At 38.1% G+C, this 25,423-nt stretch overlaps 6 protein-coding genes across 7 annotated transcripts; 3 read left to right on the top strand and 3 right to left on the bottom strand.

Moving 5' to 3' along the window:
- The first annotated feature begins 606 nt into the window (after positions 1-606).
- Positions 607-4,496, top strand: LOC137722383 (alkaline/neutral invertase A, mitochondrial-like). Its single transcript, XM_068461371.1, has 6 exons — positions 607-1,754; positions 2,106-2,265; positions 2,482-2,693; positions 3,025-3,518; positions 3,621-3,669; positions 3,857-4,496. Exons 1-6 carry the CDS (start codon positions 966-968, stop codon positions 4,181-4,183), a joined length of 2,031 nt encoding a protein of 676 aa, XP_068317472.1. The 5' UTR covers positions 607-965; the 3' UTR covers positions 4,184-4,496.
- Positions 4,497-4,927: 431 nt separating this feature from the next.
- Positions 4,928-6,899, bottom strand: LOC137721827 (protein RTF1 homolog). Of its 2 annotated transcripts, XM_068460836.1 has the most exons (2): positions 5,300-6,899; positions 4,928-5,266 (listed from the first exon to the last, which is right to left on the bottom strand). In XM_068460836.1, the coding sequence occupies exons 1-2, from the start codon at positions 6,897-6,899 to the stop codon at positions 4,944-4,946; spliced, it is 1,923 nt and encodes a 640-aa protein (XP_068316937.1). In that variant the 3' UTR covers positions 4,928-4,943. The 2 variants fall into 2 exon arrangements, with proteins under 2 accessions (XP_068316937.1, XP_068316936.1); XM_068460835.1 differs by having other exon boundaries at positions 4,928-6,899.
- A 2,908-nt stretch (positions 6,900-9,807) lies between these two features.
- LOC137723451 (putative pentatricopeptide repeat-containing protein At1g56570) lies at positions 9,808-11,879 on the top strand. The gene is made up of 2 exons (XM_068462650.1): positions 9,808-10,425; positions 10,534-11,879. The coding sequence occupies exons 1-2, from the start codon at positions 9,808-9,810 to the stop codon at positions 11,713-11,715; spliced, it is 1,800 nt and encodes a 599-aa protein (XP_068318751.1). The 3' UTR covers positions 11,716-11,879.
- A 388-nt stretch (positions 11,880-12,267) lies between these two features.
- Positions 12,268-15,161, bottom strand: LOC137723450 (pentatricopeptide repeat-containing protein At3g62890-like). The gene is made up of 2 exons (XM_068462649.1): positions 12,426-15,161; positions 12,268-12,287 (listed from the first exon to the last, which is right to left on the bottom strand). Exon 1 carries the CDS (start codon positions 15,124-15,126, stop codon positions 12,736-12,738), a length of 2,391 nt encoding a protein of 796 aa, XP_068318750.1. The 5' UTR covers positions 15,127-15,161; the 3' UTR covers positions 12,268-12,287; positions 12,426-12,735.
- Positions 15,162-15,790: 629 nt separating this feature from the next.
- On the top strand, positions 15,791-18,280 carry LOC137721738 (protein AGENET DOMAIN (AGD)-CONTAINING P1-like). Its single transcript, XM_068460760.1, has 3 exons — positions 15,791-15,937; positions 16,702-17,127; positions 17,983-18,280. Exons 1-3 carry the CDS (start codon positions 15,842-15,844, stop codon positions 17,995-17,997), a joined length of 537 nt encoding a protein of 178 aa, XP_068316861.1. The 5' UTR covers positions 15,791-15,841; the 3' UTR covers positions 17,998-18,280.
- Positions 18,281-19,808: 1,528 nt separating this feature from the next.
- LOC137722629 (uncharacterized) lies at positions 19,809-20,577 on the bottom strand. The gene has a single exon (XM_068461676.1). It carries the CDS (start codon positions 20,491-20,493, stop codon positions 19,996-19,998), a length of 498 nt encoding a protein of 165 aa, XP_068317777.1. The 5' UTR covers positions 20,494-20,577; the 3' UTR covers positions 19,809-19,995.
- Positions 20,578-25,423: the final 4,846 nt, after the last annotated feature.

Consider the following 25,423-nt stretch of genomic DNA (forward strand, 5'->3'; position numbering starts at 1 on the left):
TATTGAAAATTAGTGGATAACAATAATGGGACACGTCACCAACACTTATCCCTCTTTATGTCCAACGTTTCCATACACTTTGCAAAATTATTATGGTTCCAGAGCATTACATCCACAGATCAATTCTGAATATAAGAGTCGGATAATTTAGAAAAGCAGTGCGCTATTCACGCAAATTTTTTTTTTTTATTATTATGGTTCCAGAGCATTACATCCACAGATCAATTCTGAATATAAGAGTCGGATAATTTAGAAAAGCAGTGCGCTATTCACGCAATTTTTTTTTTTACGCAGTTATTTTAATTTTCGATCATTGAATTAAATGAAATGAAAAAAATTATAAAACAAAAATTAGCAAAGCATTTGTAAAATTCACATTTGTATTTTAGACATTTTCTATTTTTTTTTTTATCTTAACCTTAAACTCTAAACCCAAAGAATCGTTTTATTAATCAAATTGGTCTAATTCACATCTGTATTTTAGACATTTTCTATTTTTTTTATCTTAACCTTCCTTTTTTGGTAATTTAATATCTTAAAATTCATGTGACTTTACTATTTTGCAATTAATTATAAAAAATCTTAGAGTGCTTAAGTAATTAAAAGATCCAATTAAGAATAAATCTCCCAATTTTCTTTGCCGGGCGAGCCCTTTTCTCCGCCGTCTTCAAGGCGGCACCCTTCATGTATAAAAAGTCATCTTCCCTATTTACTTTTCTGAGCCAATTACCTTTTCAGACACCATTTTCTTCTTCTCCAATCTCTCTATCTCCTCCGCCGATGAACGCCTTCTCTCTCTCTGTAAGTTTGACGAGAATCCCAACTCCGCAATCTGCACCTCAATCTTCAAAGGATCAGGATAGCTGTATATCTGTATATGCATATTGATATAGTTCCAATTTTGTATTTTCTGTTGTTTGAAGATTTGATTTTGCTGAGCAATTATATTGCTTAAAATCTTTGATATGAATTCCCTGAGTCTTCTTTGTCACGCAACAATGAAACCCACCTGTAGAATCCTCAACAGATGTCGAAACTCGGCGTTTTTCGGGTTCCCACAGCCTGCAACATGGCTGCATGGTTTGACAAAGACTGGAAATTCGTCCAGTTTTTGTGTCAATTTTGAGCAAAACTGCCAATATCACGCCAACCCTTTTCGTATTTCGGGGTTTGGAGGCGTTTTCGATGATGCCCGAAAAGCCTCTCAGGTTCCCAGTTGGAGTCTTGGCCAATCTGGGATAATATCTAGGTCTTATAGTGCTGGCGTAGGCACAGCTAGTAGGGGTGTTTCTGTGATTGCTAGTTTGGCATCCAGGTTTCGGAACCTTTCAACGTCAATTGAGACCCGTGTGAATGATAACAATTTCGAGAAGATATATGTTCAGGGTGGTATAAATGTGAAGCCTTTGGTGGAGAGGATTGATAAGGATGAGAACATTGTGAGAGAGGAAGAATCGAGGATAGAAGTTGGTGATGGAAAGAAATCAGAAAGCTTGAATGAAGCTACGGTTGTGACTTCGGAGAGAGAGTATTCGGATATTGAGAAGGAGGCGTGGAGGCTATTGAGAGATTCAGTTGTGCAATATTGTGGGAACCCTGTGGGGACTGTGGCTGCAAATGATCCCGGTGACAAGCAACTGCTGAATTATGATCAGGTCTTTATCCGTGATTTTGTTCCATCGGCACTTGCTTTCTTGCTTAAGGGAGAAGGGGAGATTGTGAGGAACTTCCTCCTTCATACATTGCAATTGCAGGTAATGGTTTGCACCACTTATCTTGGTTCCTTTCTTTTCGAGCATTAATTGTGCCGGTTTTTTGGTTTTTAATACATGATATCATGAATGGAAAGTTTCAAACCTCACTTATATATAGTTTATCAATTAACTAGTTTTCAAATAATCAAAATTTCCTTGTGAGGTCGTTTAAACTTTGCTGATTTGGAGTTCCCGACTTGACACGATTCCTCTTACTTTCTTCCAAAATGAAGATTCCATTGGTTTTGGCAGACCTTGACTAAGTTTTCATGTCGACCCTGGTTTTGTGTAATGTACCTTGAATTAATGAAGGTTTCTGGAATTTCTGATTGTATGTTTCTAATATTGTAGAGTTGGGAGAAAACTGTGGATTGCTATAGCCCAGGACAGGGATTGATGCCTGCAAGTTTTAAAGTTAGAACTGTACCTCTCGATGGAAATAAGACTGAAGAAGTTTTAGATCCAGATTTTGGTGAATCAGCTATTGGACGTGTTGCACCTGTAGATTCTGGTAAGTACATTATAACTATATTGATTCTACCAATAACAAATGTGATTCTTTATTGGATGGTGCACACGGTCTGCTGTTGTTGCCATCCAGGTGTTATTGGCTGCTGATCCTGTGCATTTCGTAACTCTTCTTAAAAGCAATTTTTTTTCAAATGACCTTCCAAAGTTACGGCATCTAATGGGTAATGGTTTGTTGATTGTGTAACTTCTCTGACAGGATTATGGTGGATTATTCTGTTGAGGGCTTACGGAAAGATAACTGGTGACTATGGATTACAGGAGAGGGTGGATGTTCAAACAGGCTTGAAAATGATTCTGAACTTGTGCTTAACTGATGGGTTTGATATGTTTCCATCTCTTTTAGTCACTGATGGCTCCTGCATGATAGACCGGCGGATGGGTATCCATGGTCATCCCCTTGAGATCCAAGTGAGTTACAAGGCTACTTTGAATATTTCTTAAGGATGCATTCATCACTTTATGTTCTTTCTGTATTCTGCAAAGTAAGAGGCTACTTTGCTTGGTTTTATTACCGTAAGTGTAACCTTCTTGAACATGAATTCTGAAAATTGTTAAAACTAGACTTTTTAAGCATACTGGGCTGTGTCCTGCCCGTGCCCTTTTGTATGATATTACACCAGTTTTATGGTCATTTTTATTCTTATTTTAGCCTTGTATTACGAATTTTAACCCTCTGTAATAAAGTTTGTTTATGGCACCCAGTGTTTGGCTAATATCATTATGCTGAATGATTCTTTAGGCCTTATTTTACTCGGCTCTTCGATGCTCCCGTGAGATGCTTGCTGTAAATGATGGATCCAAGAATTTGGTAAGGGCCATCAACAACAGACTCAGCGCTTTGTCATTCCACATCAGAGAATACTATTGGGTGGATATGAAAAAGATGAATGAGATATATCGATATAAGACAGAAGAGTACTCTACGGAGGCTACCAACAAGTTCAATATCTACCCTGACCAAATTCCTCTATGGTTAATGGACTGGATTCCAGAAGAAGGCGGGTATTTTATTGGCAATCTACAACCAGCCCACATGGACTTTAGGTTTTTCACTCTTGGAAATCTTTGGTCCATTGTTTCATCATTGGGTACTCCGAAGCAAAATGATGCTGTATTGAATTTGATTGAAGCCAAATGGGATGATCTTGTGGGCCATATGCCACTTAAGATATCCTACCCTGCCTTGGAGTTTGAAGAATGGCGTATAATCACTGGCAGCGACCCAAAGAATACGTGAGTTAGCTGCCTGTTTATATTTGCTAGTTGTCTTGTTCTAGCATCTAATTTATTCATGATCAGTTGATCACTGAAATATGTTTGTCTTGACTCCTACAGCCCATGGTCATATCATAATGGCGGATCCTGGCCGACGCTCCTGTGGCAGGTAACCCTTGCTTCAATACCACTATAAATATTTTGTGTAATGCTCAAGAATAATGACTTTTTATGGAATTAGATGTCATGATACTATCATCGGCCTCCTTTGTTATTGGGTCGGAAGCTGTTACAGTTTACGTTGAGTTTTTTGTTCTTGGTTTTCCGTCTAAAATGCTTTTTCTATCCTATTTCAGTTCACATTGGCATGCATCAAGATGGGCAGAATCGAACTAGCTCAGAAAGCAGCTGCTTTGGCTGAGAAGAGGCTTCGTTCTGACCGCTGGCCCGAATACTATGATACAAGAACAGGGAAGTTTATTGGAAAGCAAGCGCGGCTTTACCAAACATGGACCATTGCTGGGTTCCTTACAACTAAAATGCTGTTGGAGAATCCAGAGAAGGCGGCCTTGCTATTCTGGGACGAGGACTACGAACTTCTTGAGATCTGTGTTTGTGCACTTAGCAAGAGTGGCCGGAAAAAATGCTCCAGAGGTGCCGCTAAGTCTCAGATTCTTGTATAACGAGTTCCATTCTTTCAAGGGCAAAAAGTTTGGCCTTTGTACTGTACAGCGACTCATTTAGGATAGCGTACGAAGAAGTTGGATAGCGTAGAGTACTCTGATTCAAAATATAGCATGAAGGTTGTATTTTTTTTCATGCATCTGATACCTATTATTTGTTTGGTCGTCCGATTAATCGGTCTAAGTTGATCGGAATACACATTTACAGTGAGAAATATGCACTTTGTAACAATTACCACATGTCTACTTGTATAACAGTTACATGACTCTATCTTATACATTACTTTTTGGTTATTGTTTATTGATACTTTTACCCGAGTTGTTTTATTTTTTCGCTTTTTTTATACAAGCGATATTAAGGCATGGAGAATTCAGCTTCAGTATAAGATTTGTTTGAGTCGCGTTAAACTTCAAATTTGCTAAAACAAGACGATTGAGATCCGAAGCTCCATAAATGATGTGAGAGTGAAAACCCGCTTTATTTTGTTTTCCACGACATCACTTAGCGCTAGTTACCTATATTTATAGTTTTAAGCCACTGTGGTTCGGTTGTGGTTTGAAACTAGGTGTGTTGATTGTTATGAAATAAGGTTCGAATGAAAGGGCTCTCCTCTCTCCCTCGGTCTCCCTCCTCCCTCACACACACAGAGGCGCAGATTTGTACAACAAACAATACAGTCCACTAATATTTATAGTTTTGTTCGTCAAGACAAGTCTTAACCCCACAAAAGCGACTTCCCCCAATCTAAACAAGCAGAGCTTACGAATCAGAGCCAAGGCGGTGCATCTCCTGCAGTCTCATATAGTCCTTAATGGACAAGGTCGAAGCATGCCTCCTCCCTTCATCCAGCACTCGACGCCCGACTGTTGCTTCGATCCTTTGTTTCCTCTCCATGTATGCAATCCCAGCGCCCTGAGGTCCACCGTACTTCTGCAGTGGAGCCAATGAAAATGGCAGCTCAAAGTTGTGCAGCATATTTGTTTCTGTCCCTTTGTCCACAGGAGCACTTGTATCAACCAACTTCCCTGCACCAGCTGCTGCTTCCAATGCTGCCTCTGTTGCTTGCATACCAAGCTGCCCTGCTACATTTGCCTTTTCCCTGTTGCTGCCCATACCGGTTGTTCCATCTGTTGCCTCAGCAGCTTCATCACCTCGTTCAGCAGCAGCTCCATCACCTCCTCCAGGCCTTGCAACATAATAATTTCTCGATTGAGTCCATCTTCTCGAGAATGGATCATAACCAGCCTCCCCTGCTTTCAGTTTCATATTCACCGGTTTCAACCCTGAAGCATTTTTAAAATTCTCGAACCTGTTCTTCCTGTTCATTTCAGCTAATCGAATAGCTTTGCTATCTTTCCCCTGAGTTTGCCTGGATGCTTCTAATTCCTGGAGCCTTGTCTTGATCCTCTTAGCTTCTTCCTCATCGCCTTTACTTTCTGCAACACCCAACTGCCTCCTCAATCGTTCCTTCTCAACTGCAATGTTAACGGGCCTTGCTGAGGCCTTTTTCTCCTGCAACATTTGCTTCACAGTAGTTGCCGAGTAAACAAATGTATTTGATTTCTGAAGGGCCTCCTTCTTTTCTAATACTTCCTGTTTACTTGGCATTTGGCCAGCGGTATGCTGCACTTCCTTAAACCACTGTTCAAACTCGTTCTCCTGCGGAGGAGAATCTGAGACATTAGCCATCGGCCATTTGGAAGCAGAACTTTCGCTGCCAAAAATACAATTCAAATATTTATGTGTGACTTTATCCTCTAGCTTGTACTCCCGGCCAGGATTTGTGGCATCCACATTCTGAACCATGCAGAGCCTGTAGACAGGACCTTCTGGTGATCTGCCACATCCAACCCTAACAAAGCAGCCCTCGATTAACTCCTCAAAAAATGGTTCCATGACCCATTTTCCAAGTTTTGACCTTGGTATGGTAATATCCTTTATGTCCTGAAATGTCGGTGCCTCTGAATGTTCCTTATCGCTGTCAAAGAATTCATCATCTGCATTTAATGCTTCCTCTTCAGTAGGCAACCTCTCCAGAGTCTCAATTTGACTGGAGTGACTCATATTACGTTTGCTTGGTGATATATCCTGGCTACCTGCACCTCCTTTTGACGCGTCCCTCAACTTATGGTAGTCCTTTGAGTCTTGTTGCTTCAGACGTTTTGCTCGCAATTTATTCAATGCATCATCCATAGCGGCTGACTTGTCAGCAGCCCTGGCTGATGAGCGTGCACCGCGAGAGAATGGAAGAGGATCCTCTTTCCTTGATTGCATGGATTTTGCATCGCCTCTTTTTGATCTCAACTTTTCCATGAAATCCTTGCCGCCTTTCTTCTCTGCTCGACTTGTCAAAATCATCTCTCTTTCAAGTTCACTCATTAATGCAAGCCGTTTCCGGTCAGTATCATTCTTGTATAGATCGGGGCCAATATCAGATTCATCACTACTTTCACCCTCATGATCAGAACCATCATCGCTAGAATCATATTCTTTGTCACTGCCCCTTTCAGTAGGTTCAAACCTCTTCTTCAGAGGTACTTGAGAGGGCTTCTTGCTTCCATGATCATCATCTTCATCCATGGAGTTACTTCCATCATCAGAATAGGAACCTCCATGTTGCTTTCTAGAAGATGGAAGCCGGTCCCGCTTTTTCCCAGCTGAACTAGTTCTTCCTGCGGCCTCAAGGAGGTCACTTTCCAATTCTAAGTCTGACATCCCCACTGTCGGTGTCTCTGCTACAGATGTCTCTCCTCAATTGGTTGTAAAAGCGACTAGTTCAGCCACAAGAAGAAAGATTAGCATATACTTGGGAGATTTTTCACTAATATAACATAAGAACAAGAAAGTAAACTGCCAAATAATAATCATATTCGAGTTACAATTGATGATGGTAATCTATGCCCGTCTAGGAAAACCAACTTATCGCAGTATTAGAGTGGCATGCAGAATCTTTCTCAAAGTCTATGATAGCAATGCAAGTGAAGTTGACATCACACTGAAAGAAGATATTCAGTAAAAATATCGTGCACATAAATATGAATCCTTGATCCTTTCATTTAAGAAATGGTCATAACAATTCCGTTACACAAACAATTTAAAACATCTTAGCAATTCCATAATTTGCACTTAAAGGATAGATCTTACCAGTTTAAGCATTGATCAAAAACTCATACACACACTGTATATACGTGCACAAGCGCGTGCACACGCACCATAAGAAAGAGAGGTAGAAAGCAGGTTAACAATGCAACCGTTATCTCACTACGTGGTTAATCAGAACAAAAATCTTTATGAGACTAACCTAGACTTTCTCAGAAAAGAACAATACGCAGCTTATCGAATACATTCTACATGCTCTTTTCTCTCATAATCTATTGACAAAATCGTCCCACGAATCCCACCTCATTCAACTGATAAGGAAAGTGGCAAACATGACAAACAGATACTAGTTTCTAATTCGAGATTAATTCACTTTCCACATAATTTACTCTCTTAAGAGGATTCCAAATCTGAATGGCCCTTCAATATATACTAAAGTCAAGGTTTTCCGACATGCTAATCAAAATGCCACCTAGGTTGCTAGCAAAAACAGTTTTCTTGGTTCGCCTAATGAATATTACAAAGTCAACATCAGAAGGAGAAAACAAAAACAACATCAGTAATTGCATGGATGTAAGAACAAATGGCAAAAATAAAAATAAAAATCTTTTCTCGGACAAGAAATCGGGGAAATTATAAAGGTAGCCAACTTTGGGACTTGTTGAACACTTTTTGCCAACTTATGCATTCATGCTCTTCTCTCAAAAGTTACTAAACAATCGTCGACGAATTCTACCTCATTCAACTGATAAGGAAATCGACAAACAAGACCTTCCAAATGCTTACATACTAATTCAATTTCAACATAATTTACTGTTTTCAAAAATTCTAAATTGCATGTCCCTTTTATAAAACATTAAAGTCAAGACTTCCCAAAGTATAATCACAATTCCATCTAAATTTCTAGCACTAACAGTTTCCGAAATTCACCAACTAACATTACAGAAAGAAATTTAGCCACCTTCTTTCGGATTTTAGAACTTTAACCACTCGAAGGGGTTTCGTGCACTCGAGGGCACCCGAAGGGAATGCCTATATTTCTAAATCTTCAGCAAACAAAAAAGAAAGGATAAAAGTCCTCAATTTGTTAGCAAAACAGGTTAGCTTTCCAAATTTCTCAAGACATTGATATCACTCAAGGAAGGGAAAAAAAACAGAGAAAATAAACCAGATTTCTCAAGGTCTCGTTATGCACAAAACCACAACATAACAAGAGAATTGCATGCAGGGGTTAAAAATCTACAACCTTTGATTCCACCACAGTACAAGAACTAAAAACCCACATTAACCCTTGTTTTGGTTTGCTGACAAAATTAAAGGGAAGGAAAAAGATGCTACCTTTATGATCAGAGGGGGCTGAGAGAACAAAATTCCTGAGAAACCAAACAAATTTGGGTTCAGCAGCAGCAAATGGGCAGGACTAAGTAGGGCACATCACGGCATGTTTCATGTTTGGCAGCCGAGAAAGTGCGGGAAAGTGATGCCTTCGTGTAGCTGTTCTGTGCGTGCAGTCTCCTCCAGGCGGCACGTACGAAGTTGCACCACTCTACGAGGGTGGCGAATATATCGTGGAAAAACAGTGTAATCTGCAGCATAAAATAAAAAATTAAAGGGCTGTTTGGTGTGGCCCTACACAATCTACTAAAGTACTAATTACATATTAACTTAGACAAACAAAAAATTAGAATCTTGGGCCCTTAGCCCATCCCATGAAACATTTTTTAATGTGCATGTGCTTTTGAACCCATTATTTAATTGGGCATTTGGCTGAAATAACCATTTTCGAATTTTAGTTGCTGAAATGTTACGTTTTTAGTATGTTGTCGTTATTTCTTCATTATGTCGTTGATATGTGAGCCATATGTTATTAACATTTGATTTTGATCATTTTAACAACTAAATGCAAAATATAATCATTTTAGCTAATTGCCTTATATAATTAGAGGTGTGTTATCCACACATATTTTTTTTATTTCTCACACACTTTTTGTTAATTTCTGTCATTTGATCTTTTTCAATTCATCTGATCCGACGGCTGAAAATTAGAAGAGTGTGTGAGAAGTAAAAAGGGATGTGTGGATATCATACACCTATAATGAAACTTGAAAAATTTAGGTTAATTTAAAAAAAAATCCAAAATAACAAAAACAAAAATAAATAAAATAATTAGTTTCCGATCATGTCATCGATTGTGTACCTCTTACAAAAGTATGAGACTCTTTGTATTTAATTTCACCCAACTAGACTATGGTCCCACTCTGTCCCAACAACCTTACTTAAGTTTCTTTTATATATATTTTTTATTTTTAACAAATGATATTCAATCTTAAGATTATATATATTAAACGACAGAAAAGCAATTCATAATAATTAGATAAGAAACTCGCAATCCAAATTAGTCAAACCTCAAACACGTCACTCAAATGAAGAAGAATATCACTCAACTTAGTGACAGACTGACAGTGAGTGGAACACCATAAATTTGAGTTGAAAGAAGACTTGGTCATGTTCAAGTGCAACACAAATGAGCACAAAAAGACTACTAGTACTACCCATAACTCTTTTTCCTCCCATACCACCCATAACCAGAAACTCACTTCAGTGGGTCCAGGACTTCACCACCCAATCAACCCCACCATTTTCACCAAAAATCCCCAACATTTTAGCCACGAACTTAATCAAATCACACTTTGACAAGGGCTTAATCAAAGAAGCACGCCAGGTGTTCGATGAAATGCCTGAGAGAGACGTGATAGCATGGTCTGCTATGATCGCCGGGTACACGTCTTGCATTCACCACAACCACGCATGGGCAATGTTTTGTGAGATGGTGAGGAATGGGATGGAACCGAATGCTTTCACTTTTTCCAGTGTGCTCAAGGCTTGCAAAGGCATGGGAGCTCTTTCGTGTGGCGCATTGGTTCATGGGTCGGCTGTGAAGCGTGGAATGCAAGGCTCCATCTATGTCGAAAATGCACTCATGGACATGTATGCTACTTGTTGTGCAAGCATGGAGGATGCGTGCGTTGTGTTCGATGATATTTGTGAAAAGAATGATGTGTCGTGGACTACTTTGATCACTGGCTTCACTCACAGAGGTGATGGATATGGCGGGCTTCGAGTTTTCCAACAAATGTTGCTGGTAAGTGGATGCTTCATCCTTGCGTTTCATTAAATGAATTCGGTTTTCGAAGAATGTACATAACTGTTTGTAATGTACGTGAAATGTTTGAATGCATTGGCAAAACAGGAGGAAGCAGAGCTGAATCCGTTTAGCTTTTCGATTGCGGTTAGAGCTTGCGCTTCAATTGGCTCACATTCTTTTGGAATGCAGATACATTCAGCAGTGATTAAACACGGATTCGAGTCCAACCTTCCTGTCATGAATTCAATACTGGACATGTATTGCAGATTTGGTTGTTTATCAGAGGCAAATCAGTGCTTCCATGAAATAAGCGAAAGAGATTTGATTACATGGAACACCTTAATTTCCGGATATGAAAGATTGGATCCTAGAGAGTCCCTGCGTATATTTTCGCATATGAACTCAGAAGGCTTTAGTCCAAATTGCTTCACATACAGCAGCGTTATATCGGCATGTGCTAACCTAGCAGTTTTGAACTGTGGTGAACAAGTTCATGGAGGAATTATTCGGAGAGGCCTTGATAAGAATTTGGCGTTGGCTAATGCACTTATCGACATGTATGCCAAGTGCGGAAGCATATCAAACTCGCACAAAACTTTTAATGAAATGTCTGATAGAAACTTAGTCTCCTGGACTTCCATGATGATCGGATATGGGGCTCATGGATATGGAAAAGAGGCTGTTGAAATGTTTGATAAGATGGTCAAATCAGGCATAAGACCCGATCAAATCGTGTTTATGGCAGTTCTGAGTGCTTGCAGTCATGCTGGCCTTGTTGACGAAGGCTTGAGATATTTCGAATCAATGATAAGTGATTACAAAGTTACTCCAGATCAGGACATTTATGGGTGTGTGGTGGATTTGCTAGGTCGTAGGGGAAGAGTTGAGGAGGCTTATGAACTAATTGAGAGTATGCCATTTAAGCCGGATGAGTCTGTTTGGGGAGCACTTCTCGGAGCTTGTAAAGCACACGAGCTTCCACATTTGCGAAAAGTGGCTGCTCAGAGGTTATTAGAGTTGACACCGAATATGGTTGGCACGTATGTGATGCTGTCAAATATTTATGCAGCTGAAGGCGAATGGGGGGAAGTCGCAAATACGAGGAAGATGATGAGAGGTATGGGGAACAAGAAAGAGGTAGGACGGAGTTGGATTGAGGTAAGAAACCGGGTTTATAGTTTTGTTGTGGGAGATAAGGTGGGTTCTCATATAAACTTGGTGTATGAGGTTTTGGAAGTTCTGATTTCGCATATAAAACCGGCAGAGCACATAAATGATTTAGACTAGCTTGTGCACAAAGTCATTTCAGGGCATTCTTGCGAAGGAGACTAGCTTTACTTATTTAAAGCCAATAGAAGCAAAAGGAATTGTGAAGAAAAGGAAGAATTCGTTGTTCAATAAAGTTGATAGCTTTGTATAAGTTCAGATGTAAAATATGCAATTTTTGGTACCAGTTAGTACTTCGGCTGCCATCTGAACAAAAAGAATTGAGAGTTCTTCATTGACAGCTCTGGCAAATCTGCAACGTTATAAGAGCAGAACGAACATTAGCAGCAATAAATCTGAAAGAATAAACTAACAACTTTTTAACATCTACTGTAAAAAATTGCCTCGTTATCTCACTGCGGTACGAGGTCTCTTAAAAGCAACGCTCACCAGTTTCTAAAAGTAAAAAAGGGTCGCGATCCCACGAGGGTGAGCTAACTCGAAAAACCCGACGGTAAACGCTGGGTAGCCAAGTGCGGAGCGGATAACTGCTGAAAGCATCTAAGTAGTAAGCCCACCCCAAAATGAGTGCTCTCCTATTCCGACTTCCCCAGAACGGTAGCACAGCCAAGACAGCGATGGGTTTTCTGCCCCTGTGGGGGTGGAGCGACAAAAGTTTTGAGAATTCAAGAGAAGGAATGGTGCTCATCATTACATTGATTTGATTGCAATCTCTAGCATGTTGCAGGTAAAATCATCAAGTAAAAGTTTTGCTGATAAATGTTATATACCAAGTCAGCTGCATTTTCTAGTTGTATTGTGGCCGTAAGTAATTAAATTGTGACTTTTGGTACTACTCCGATCATTCTGTTTGTGTTGTGTTTTTTGAACTCCCAGTGTTCATCCTTTTATCCAAAATCATATGCGTGAGTGGAGGCTTGCTAGTATCCGATTGATCCTCTTTGCCCATGAGCCATGGTGTGTTGTCTCTGCACCTTGCTTGAGTGAAAAAGCATAATGATGGTGTCGCACCATGTTTTTGCAGTTCTAGGTAGAAATGGAGAAGTTCTTCTAACCAACTTCTGTCTGTCATACATTCTGCTACCAGAAATCATTGCAAGAGCAAGATCCCTGCTTAAAGTGGTGAAAGAGGTGCCTATCCCTCACCACAATATCACGATCAAAAGCTTTTGAGATCAACTTTGCTGCCATGTGACAATCATTACATATTCGCAAATTCTTCATTATTCGTATAGGTGATGGTGGACTGATAGCGATAAGCCCAAACGCAATTGCGAGTTTCTCACTATGCCTGGACAGAGCGGTTTCCTTCTCTTCATCATCAATGTCAAAGGAAACCTCATTCGTATCTGGTGCGTAACCTTCCTTCTTCAATCTCTTAGCTATTTCATCCAACATAGCGTCGATCTCTTTTATTCGAGGGTGTTTCTTATCTCCTGCTAGAAATTCATGAACTACACCGTCTGCTTCAATCATGCTACAACCCGGAGTCTTTACAACCCCATTTTGCATCATTATTCCCCTAATCTCATGAACATCATCCCAGTTACCTTTTGAAGCACATATATTGGACAACAACACGTGGAACCCGTCATGGTCAGGCTCTAGCTCAATGAGCTTTCTTCCTATCCTCTCGCCCCTATCATGGTCTCCGTGTTTCTTACAGGCCCCTATTAAGGCACCCCAAGTAGCAACATCCGGCATCATAGGCATACTCTCAATGAGTTCCTCTGCCTCCTTGAGCATACCCGCACGTCCCAAAAGATCAACCATGCATCCGTAATGCTTAACATTGCGTTCTATCTTGTGTTCTTGGACCATAGAATCAAAATGTCGACGCCCCTCATCTACTAACCCCATGTGTCGACAAGCTCCAAGAACTCCCATAAAGGTTATCTCATTAGGTGCCACACCACATTTCTTCATCTCTGAAAATGTTTCAAGCGACTTCTCCACCAAGCCATTCATCGCCAACCCAAGAATAAGAGCATTCCAAGAAGAAACTCCCTTTTCTGAAGTCCCCTCAAAAACCTCCAAAGCGTTTTCCACGCACCCACATTTCATGTACATGTTTATAAGGGTTGTGCCCAAAAAGACATTAATCTTGAGACCATTTTTCCTAATATAAGCATGAATCCACTGGCCTAAGTCTAGGGCGGCCAATTGAGTGCAAGCTGATACAACACTCACCAAAGTGGTCTCATCAGGCCTGATTCCAAGAAGCTGCATCTCCTGAAACAATGCCAAAGTTTCTGAGAACCGGTCTTGTTGAGCATAACCTGATATCATTGCACTCCAAGACACGATATCCTTCTCAGGCATGGAATCAAATAAAGTCCTAGCGTTTTCGACTAGACCACATTTCAAGTAGCCTGATATCATTGAGTTCCATGATATCTGATCCAAGTTGTAGGCTGCATTGAACAGTTTTTGCGCAGCCATTATTTCCCCACAACTCGAATACATGTGAATAAACGCATTTTGAAGATTGACATAAGTTTCAATTCCAATTTTCACTACTAATCCATGGATCAATTTCCCTGTCTGGACAGCTAACAAGTTGGCACATGCTGAAAGAACGGTGACAACCACAACCTCATCCACCATAACTCCATTGGCAACCATTTCCAGAAACTTAGCCAAAGCCTCCTCATGCATCTCATTCTGCTCATAACAAGAAATCAACGCGCTCCATGAAACCATATCTTTCTCCGGTATTTCCTCGAACAACTGGCAAGCCTCATTCACGCAACCTGTCCTGCCAAACAACACGATCATAGAATTCGAAGCAATGGTGTTCCTCTCCGGCATCTGATCATATACAAACTTCGCCTTCTCCACATCCCCCACCCTCACATACCCCGCCAGAATCGAATTCCAAGCCACCGAATTCAACACAGGAATTTCATCAAACAACTTACGTGCGTCCCCCATGTTATCACAAACAGCATACATATTGATCAACGTGTTCTGAACATAAACATCCGAATCAAAACCCGTCCTGAAAACATGACCATGTATCTGTTTTCCTTCAAAACCCGAAACCCGAATAGCGCAGGCTTGCATTAAAAGCGGGTAAGTGTAATGGTCAGGACCGGCATTCTTCTCCAGCATCAGTTTATAAAGCTTCAAAGCCTTTTGAGGACGGTTTCTCTGTACGTAAGCTCTCATCATGGTGTTCCAAATAAACCCATTTGCGTCGTCGATTCGATCGAAGATTTTCAGGGAGAAATCGACGTGGACGAGGTGTGAGTCGGTGCAGAACTTGAGGATTCTGCTTGCGGCATATGTGTCATTGATGAAGCCGGTAAGGATCATCTGAGAGAGTATTGGATTGAATTGCTTGAGATTTCGGCATTTCGGCAAATGGGTTTCCAGGATTGAGAGATTTATGCTTGGCTTCGACATGGGTTTGGGATTCAAAGTCGATTTCGCGGCTAAAGTTAGCGGCTTTAATTTGGATAAATTCATAAGGGGAAGAAAAAGGTTTGAAGAAAGACCCTAGTGTGACAGTTCTTGATAATACTTTCCGTCTGCTTTTCTTCAATCCCGCAAATCTTCATCCATTTAAATATTGACACGTCCAGTTTAGTAATCAAACTTGATTCAATGGTTGCGTATTAGTAAATGACTTATATGAAATCAACATTATTTCTAATTAATCAAACTTGATTCAATTCTGATATAGATAAACTAGAACTTATATGAAATCAACGTTATTTTATTTTTACTATTAACGATGACACATGTATACTATTATTATAAGTTTTCTACTCAGTATCACACATATTAGGGGATGAATTTGATACCACTTTTTATAAACAATTTTTGGCACACGTTTTTGTGGGGTAAATTTCGTAATGTATTTCAAAGATCATGATTACCAAAAATCATTTAAATATGAAATCAGATCATTGTTGGATTAACGGTTTGAGGTTTTTTTAGTAAAAGCGTAATTATTCATTGTCTTCACTACAAATAAATATTTTAATAATTTTAAATTTGTTTAGTTAAAATAAATTCAATTAAAAAAAAAGGTATGTCAAAAATTATTTAAAAAAAATTGGTGTCATTATCTAGGAAGCAGAAAGTGAAAAGGCGACAGAAAAAGCTAAAAGTAAAAGGCCAACTAAACAGTGAACTTTTTCCGACTCTGAAATTAAGCATCGACCAAAAGAACCCCAGAATGCCTCCGAAACGCAGAAACAAACCCGACCCGCATTTCGACACCCGATCCCCAGGCAAGAAACGGGCAGCTCCTCTGGAAGAAAATGGAGGAGAGGTAATAAAATCCTTTAAGTTCTGATTACTTGGTTTTTTCATTGTTTTTGTCTGTAGAATTATTTTCTAGGCTATGCTGCATGCTGGTATCATCTGTTTGGTTTGAAAGAAAATAGCCCAAAGAATGTATTTGTCTTTCATTTTGTTGGAAATTGACTGAGGAGTGAGGACTCAAACTTTTTTCCGTGCTTTCAATATATCTGGATTTTGTAAGCATATATGATTTTTCAGTTTTTTAAACGATCAATTGTAAAAGGTGAAAGTTGGAAACTTCAAGCAGAATGTATGTTTATATAGCTAGAAATAAGTGGGAATTCCTGTTCTTGAGCTTTAGTTTGATCAAATGTAATTTGGGTAAAAGTTTGCAAGGGATTTCTTGAATTGGGAATGTGGGATCACTGATATAAAGACAGTGATTGAAAATCAGTAGAGTAGGACCCGAGTTTGAATCCTCCTTCGTGGATTAGGGTAGTTTAAAATATCGCCTTGTCAAAAAGAAAAAGAATTGAGGTTCGATTATTTGCTCCATTAAACTCGAGCATTCGATTATTGTCTTGATATTTGGATGATTATGATTCAAAAGACTATTGAAAATGATAAATTTGCAGTCTTTCGAGTTTTTACCTTGCCAAATTTGGTATGTAAGACTGCATTTGCAAAAAGTGTCAGATTTTTCGGGGCACATTGTTTTCTTTTTACTGTTGGAATTTTTATCACATTTATGTTTGATTCACATTTCACAAGCCCAAATTTTCTGAATTGCAGAAAGTGCCGATTGTAACTCAAGAGAACTTTACCAATGGAACACCGGTTGAGGTTTGCAGTGATGAAGATGGTTTCCACGGTGCTTGGTTTGCTGCAACCATAGTGGAAGCAGTGGGCGGTGACAAGTTCCTTATCGAGTACCAGAGTCTGAGGACAGAAGATGATTCGGCATTTCTGAGAGAAGAGATTGATACCCTGCACATACGACCTAATCCACCAGAAAATGCTGTTGAGCATTTCAATTTGCTTCAAGAGGTTGATGCTTTGTACAATGATGGCTGGTGGGTGGGTGTGATCTCAAAAGTTCTTAGCGGCTCAAGGTACATAGTCTACTTCAGGAGCACTTATGAAGAAATTGAATTTCAACAATCTGAGTTGAGGCTTCATCAGGACTGGATTGGTGGCAAATGGGTTATGCCTTCGCGGGTATGAACTTATACCTATCTAATTTCAGCCAATGCTTTTATTTCTGAGAGAAACCGACCTACTTTTATCACTGAGGATGCTACTGTGGAGGTATTTGAAGCCAATCAGCACTGCCACCCGTTTTAACCTTCCTACATGACAGTGCGTGATTGGCTTGAGATACCGCCTGAGTAGCATCACCATTGCATGGAAGATCTACTCCTCAGTGATTGGGTTGGGAAACTACCACCGTGGCATCCCAGGTGTAGGTAGTTTATGTGAATCAGTTCGAGAGTTGGGAAAATGGTTGAGTTCTACTTCTGTAGCATCTTCCTAAAACACTTGCCAACTTGCAAAATATAAGAAAGTGAACGAAAATTTGAATAAAATGAGAAGGGACTTGTTCAAGTTACCACACTACATTTTTGGCTAAACAAACTGTGGTCCAGGTCTCAAGTTTTAGGTCCAAACCTGAAACCAAAACTTAAAAGCTAACTTCTATAAGGGTGTATGAAAGTTGGTTCAAACTTGCCCTTTCGAGCTAAGTGATGCATCACATCCCTGTTTCCATTACGTATAGCATATGGATCCGCATTTGAGCTAAACTTGGAGCCCCTTGCCTAAATATTGATATATGGAGAGGTGCTTTTAAATATGACCAGCTGAATTTTTTTGTTCATATATGAATAAAGATTTAAGAGATGCAGCTCCACCTGCCAGCTGAAAACCACTCCATCTTCTTGTGTGCGGTTTCAGCGCCAAATGCTGATGATAGTAATGGCTGACGAGCACGGTCAAACATTTCGTTCTTTCAAAGATATATGTATTTGATTTGAGATTTTGACTAATTGTTGGTTGATTGTATGTTCTTGACAGGCTTTAAAGTTGTGATTAGTAATGACTAATCACTGATTACGGGTGAAAAATGAATGATTTCGTAAGACTACTTGGAGAATCAGCTACGAGATGATAGTGGGAGTTCACCTTGACTTGTTATATATGGTAGTGGAGGTTAAGTTTCCTGTCTTGGCCATCTAATCTAAAAAACCTTGAACTTGTAGCTGGAGATGTAATTTTTTTTTTTTTTTTTTTTTTTTTACCGGCTATCGGAATTTGGTAGACTGTAATTTCCATTTACAGGATCATTTGTTCTAGCTTTCTTTCTGCATATGAGAAGGGCTTGCTGTTGCCTCCTTGTCTTTCACTTTGTGGCAAGTGTTGACTGTTCCGTCGGTTGGAACTTAAAAACTTTCCTTTTATTGTGGTTACATACTTACATGCATGTCCGTCTTTGAATTTATTGAACTGCAATGATTTCTGCAATTTAGTACCAAGCATTGAATGGGGTAAGCACCATCCTCAAGTGATGTTGGTGTCCATCACTCTATTTATCATCGTTGGATGAGTTTGAACTTCGAGATCTGTGGAGGAAATAGACATAAATTTCAAAAGTTAAATCCATCCAATGGTACTAAATAAGGTGGTGAGCATTACCACTACTTGGGAGTGATGAGCAAGAATGCACCCACGTTTTTAGATCATATTTGTAGATCAAATGATGTAGCGGTTGATAGTTAGATACATTCGTTAATGATTTAAACAAGGAATTCAACCATAAAATGTTGCATCACGTGATCTACAAAATATAGTTCAACTAGATGGTCTCTTTGTTAGCGGAGGTTAGTCTTTTGAACAGGTAATTAAACCATTCAGTGCAATTAGCTTGTATTTCTTATATGCAAAATGTTGGTTATTTTGTGCCATTCTTTGGTCCAAAATTTAAAATTTCACTTTAATGGTTGTTAACCATTAATTTGAATGTCAACAGGGAATTAATGCTAATCAATAAGCAAATCATCTTTCTTACTTAACAAGGCAAAGGGATGCCACTCATTTAGTTACTACAATTTATTTCAATTTATTTTTTATCAAGGAAATTGTTATTAGTACTTCAAAAATCTCATTTCGCACTCCAAACTTTCTATAATTAGAAAGAAAAATACACTTGTAAATAATGTAGAATGAGATTTTTGAAATGTTAATAACAATTCTTTTTACCAAACATTGCAATTTAATAATGCTCTGTTCAAATAAGAAAAGTGAAAACAGAGTAAATTTATGTATTTATTTATTTATTGCCTGGAGATGGAGCAATTTAAAGCAAACACTCTTTAGACCAATTATCAAAAATAGACGTAGCATTTGTTGTCTTCTTCCACCGCCAACCAGCTAACGTAACGTCTTAAGGGCAATTCCAACACAACTACACAAGCACGTGATCCGTCGAGTCAGTTGATTAAGGCAATATATTAATCTAGTCAGTTAGTTGATTTAAACTATACATTACTCAATTGACTAAAACAGAATGTTGGTGCTCTCTAACTCAAAACATGATCTTAATAAATTAAAACAATTTAAAATATGAAAATTATAACGAAAAGCTCTTAATACTGTTTATTTGAACAAAAAATCACATTTTTATTCTAAAAAATCAATCCTTATATTATTAATTCACAACACATTTTTATTATTTTCATTAAAACTTAAAGTTTTTAAATCATTTTCATTATTTTTCTTTTAAAATATCGCATAAAGGCCATTAAAACAGTATGTCTTTGCTCTCTAACTCAAAGCATAATCTCAATAAATTGAAACAGTTCAAAATATCGTCTTAGAAGGGCCATAATCTAAGAGAAACTTAATAAACAAAGAAATTGTTCATAAAAAAACAACTTTAAATATTATTAAATATTATTTGATTATAAAGTACCCCTAGTAAAAGGGCTTTCACACCAACAAGAACAACATAAGAACAACAGAAAGGCACGAAGGCCTATAAATCCCAAAGACCCAAAGACCAAAAGACCCAAAGGCCCTTCACCTCATCCCTCAAACCTCCACAACTCCCTTGGCCTCCTCCTTCACCTCCTTCCCCTTCCCATCCTTCCCAGAAGCACTTTCCTCAACCTCAAAAGCACTTACAGGAAAAGTCCTAAACAACCCAGCAGGGGTCTTGAAGGTGATCTTCCCAGTTGGAGGGTCATCAACGTAAATGTCACTGAGCTGCACCCACACCAGAAGCTCCTTGGTCTTCACCCCTGTCAGTTTCTTGATCTTGCCCTTCTCAACAATGGCTGTGACCTCAGGGGCATAACTGACCAACTTCCCAATTTTCTCAAACTTGTGGGTGTAGCTCTTCTTCTGCTTGAGCCACACAAAGCCAGTTTCTCTGATAATCCCACACTCCTCAATGTCCTTGAGGGGCAAGAGGCCATTGGGGAGGAAGATTTCTGAGAGAAGCTGCTTTGATTTTTGTTGGCAGATTTCATCTCCATGGTAGAGCTCATCTGCTTTGGACTTGATCTCTGCTGTGATGAGAGAAGACATTTCGGTCTTTTTCTAATTTTGTTGGGGATTGTTCTAGATTTTGTGAAGTGGTGAGTAAGTTGGGCTTGGGATGTTTGAAGTGTGGAAAGTGGTCGGGTTTATGTAGGTGTGGAGATAGTACTTTGCCCTTGTTGTTTGTCTAAATCACCAAAATGCCATTGGAGTTTTGTCCTTGTATATCTTAAAGAATTGCAAGACGTGCCATTGATTGTTTTTTTTTTTTTTTTTTTTAACAAACGATATTATATACATTAAGGAGGAGGGATGGGTTTAGCCTCACAATGAATTAGCAATAATGTGGTTTAAATTCGTTTTTGAAAACATGGATTAAGAATTTGATCATGGAAATCAAATATATTAAGTGTGAGTATCATTTTGATTTTTGACAAATCGTGCATTTACTAAAACATAAGAATCACAAAATACGTGGGCTCACATTAAATTCAATTATCGCATACATGAACAATCAAAATATCAAGTCACCAAGGTGTTTATCTTATGCATAAACAACCATGTATTATTTGGATTCATATCGACTTTCTTAGTTTCACATAAGTAAGCATACCATATCTTAGGTATTTATTATCCTCGACCACAACGGGAGGTCAAGTGATTATGAACGAATTTCAAGTTCATATTCCACACGGCACGTTCTAGGTTTGATTTCTAGTACTGTTGAATCACACGATGGTGCCCAAAGGGAGGTTGAAATGTCTCTGTGAATCTTTTCAGTGCCCGAAATAGTGGACTGATATTGCAAAGCCACCAGTTGATCTATTTGAAAAAAAAAATATTTACCATCCTTACATTCATGCAAATGGAACGTGAAATCCATCCAACTAAATGAAGACAAAGGATAACACTCTAAAAATGTTATCATACACTCCTTGTTGTACAAATTTCTTCATATTATCAGTAAACCAAAAGCTAATTGGTGATTGATTTGAGTTAAGCCCATGCAACTTAATCCATAAACATCTAACTTAATTCACAGTGGTGGAAAGGTATTGTGTCATTGCATGACGACGTGGGTTCGAATCCCGTCGGTAGCTAATTTAGCATATAACTTACTAATGCTATCACTTGACTCAAAAAAGAAAAATTTACAAACATGGGCACCGTGTAATTATGGTGAAGAGTAGGGGCCTTTAGGACCCATCATTCGCACATTTGGAAAGGGATCCTCTTAGGATCCCTTTCTCTTAATCCACAAAATTAAGGAATTTGTGCCGTTCAAATTTAATCAAACGATTAAAGTTAATATAACTTTTAAAGTGAGCTCATATTTATAACAGTTGGATCAAATTTTAATAATACGGATTTCCGGATTTGATGAATTAAGAGGAATGGATCTGGAGATGATCAATTTCCCACACATTTATGGTGGAGTTGGGGAGAGTTATGGCGAATTTAAGGTTGGGAAGAGGGGGGTTGAGGTGTAGCCACTCATATAGCACCACGTGTATTGCAGTTGGGGAACGGTAACGAGATGAGAGAAGAACCATGAAACAAAATCACGTCCTCTCACCTGAACTACACTCCTTTAATTATTCATTTTTTTTTTTAAGATTTTGGTGCATGCAACAATAAATACTTCAAATTGGGTCCCTTCTTTTACTTCAATTTTGCTACTGCCTACCATCCAACCAATTCTTTATTTGACATTTAAAGATAACTATTTACAGAAAAAAAAAAAAACAATGTCAAAGAATAATGTAGTTCAGACACATCTCTCATTCTGGTCACTGTTCTAAAAGTTTATGTCTAACGTTGGTTAGATCTCGTCTAGTATTGCTAGGTGACTGACTACTATTATGATTTTAAATTTCTATTTAAAAAATAAGCAAGGGCGTATAAACATGCTTAGGCGCTCACTTAGTCCACCTAGATAGGGAGCTTTATATATAGAGACCAAAACTTTCACTATTATTAAAGAACTCCACTAGTTTTTAAATATGTCAAGGAGATACAAAAACATAAAAACAACTAAAACCCAGCCCAAAAAATGGAAACAATGTTTTAAAATATTACTCATACCCTAAGACCTTAGAATTATTAATAGAATCCAACCCTACAACAAAATTAATATGTGTCATAAGTTTAACCCATCATCGAGTATTTCTGTAGAATCAGTTTTGAAACTATATGCACAATCAGTTTGTATCATTTATTACTAGAATCAGTTCAACCCATCATCGTCCATTTTTGCAGAATCAGTTCAATCAGTTCTCGACCATTTTTGCAGAATAAGTTCAACCCGTTCTCGAACATTTTTGAAGAATCAGTTCAACCCGTGTTCGATCATCTTTGCATAACCAGTTCAACCTGCATTCGACCATATTTGCAGAATCATTTCAACCCGTTCTCGACCATTTTTTGCAGAATCAGTTCAACCCGTGTTTGATCGTTTTTGCTAAACCAGTTTAACCCGCATTTGACCATATTTGCATAATCAGTTCAACTTGTCCTTAACCATTTTTGCATAATCATTTTAACCCGTCCTATACCATTTCTACACAATCAGTTCAACCCATCTTCGACCATTCTTGCAGCATCAATTCAACCTGTATTTGATCATTTTTGCATAATCAGTTCAACCCGTATTCGACCATATTTGCAAAATTAGTTCAACCCGTTCTCGATCATTTTTGCAGCATCAGTTCAACCTATATTCGATCATTTTTGCAGAATAAGTTCACCTGTCCTGGATCATTTTTGCAGAATCAATTCAACCTGTATTCAACCATTTTTGCAGAATCAGTTCGACCTGTATTCGAACATATTTGCAGAATCAGTTTAACTCATCATCAACCATCTTTGCAAAATCATTTCAATCCGTCATCAACTATTTTTGCAGAATCAATTTCAAATAACAACCTAGAAAAAATTATTTAGTTAACACAGCTGCACTAGTCTAGGTAAATAATAAACAAAGAGAGATCCTTAAATCCTGCCGACCCGATGACGAAATCTGATTTCTATTCCAAGCCAAAATACTGCTACCACCATCATATTGTGTCATTAGATTTTTAGCTTTCTTCACCCTCCATAATACTTTATGCAGTTGAATGGTATTATGCGTGACATTGAGAAATAATAATAATATTCAATAATTTAATAGAAAAGAAGATTTGTGACTGGTTTTGTTATTTAAGTCTCCATGCTTTTCTTATACGAACTAAACTACTAAGGTTACAACAAACTACATACAAATCATCAATTCAACCTCTCCTCGACCTTTGTGTAGAATAAGTGTGTATTGTTTTAGTAATTAGTTTGTATATTTTCAACAAAACTACATATGTGCTATCAGTCCAACCCGTTCTTGATCAATATTGCAAAATTAATTTCGAAAACATGTAGAATCAATTTTGCATAAAAATCCATTGTTCTCCTGGAAGCATGAAGTCCATCGCACCCAAGATGAGAGGGGAAAATGAGTTCTTGATTGAACATTGCCTGGTCTAAAGCTTGCCTCTTTCCTAACTCGGATTCACATATTCATCCGGAAGAACACTCAAAACATGTTTCGTTTTTTAATACTAGACGACAGGGGCATACATTTGATGCAAAAGATCAAACTAGTTTGGAATTGTGATGCAGTTGTAGACTTCTGAAACTAACTTGGACTGTTCAGATGGATGCAAGTAAGAGAAAAACGAAAATAATAAGAGGACGAAATGACATTTTTCCCCACATTCACAACATTCAAATTGGGTTATTAAATTATGAACATGTTATAGGTGACTACAGATTAATGAGCTTTGAGTTGTCTCATAGATTGAATAAAAGGGAGGTTAATTTGTTGACTTAGACATCGGATTGGGGATTTCAAGAAGCCTTTTTTTTTTTACTCTTAATTAACAATTTAATATATTGTAAGATATAATAAAAAAAAAAAAAAAAAAGAAACGGGTTGATATACATTTGAGCAAAAATGGCAAATTTTGTATACAGATAAGAAAACTACGAGCATGGAATTTTGAGAACCCTAGAAGTTACGTTTCAGAGAATTCCTTACTTCCATTGCAGGCTCAATGGAGATCTCAGCCAACCAAATATGGTGAAGGAGGTAGAAGTGTGAAAAGAGAAAGAGAGAGAGAAGGGAACACAATGTGAAAAACCTTTACCACTCTAAAAGGTATCTTCATAACTTAAACTCCATCGAAAAAGAAGTCAATGATGTCATCTTCTACATGTATTAATTTTGTCTCTCTTTGAAATGTTTTAAAAGTGTTGTCTTAATATAAAATTAAGTATTAAAAGTATACTCTATGTGTAATTTTTCCCTGTTAGATATTTATATGAACACTCATTATAGGTTTGCTCCTCATGTTTTTAATATGCTCTAAATTTTTAAAATTGGCCTAATCAGATAAATAGTCATCGCGGTGATAAGGTAATCAGAAGATATTCTTCATGGTAAAAATAAAAAAATAAAAAATAAAAAATTTAACCCTTGTGGTGTTGTCCTTTAACAAATTTAGTTCAAAAATAATTTTTTTCGTTAAATATTCATTAAATACAAGAATAAAAATGTACTTTAACATGTCCACATCTTCTTCTTCCTACTGTATTTTGCATTATAGAGCAACAACTCAAGAAAATCGTACATAAAAACAAACAACTAACGCTCGTTCATCCAAATCTCTACCACGCCATATTCGATCGCATTTTTCAACACGAAGTCACCTTCTAGTAACAAGCAAAATCAACACGTTTGCACAAACAAATTAAGCAAAAATGGTTCAAAACTATGTAAGGAGAATGTATTGATAAATTAGTTTATTACCTTGGAAGAAGACTTCTAGTTAGCCAATGAAACTCTGTAAACAACTCCAAAAAGCACCTTCACCCCAACTTTTTCCCCAAAACAAAATATCCTGCAAACCCGATCATTCTAGGAAGATCAAATGTTTCGAATTAAATT

The sequence above is a fragment of the Pyrus communis genome, chromosome 17 (assembly GCF_963583255.1).
Source record: "Pyrus communis chromosome 17, drPyrComm1.1, whole genome shotgun sequence".
Classification (NCBI taxonomy): domain Eukaryota; kingdom Viridiplantae; phylum Streptophyta; class Magnoliopsida; order Rosales; family Rosaceae; genus Pyrus; species Pyrus communis.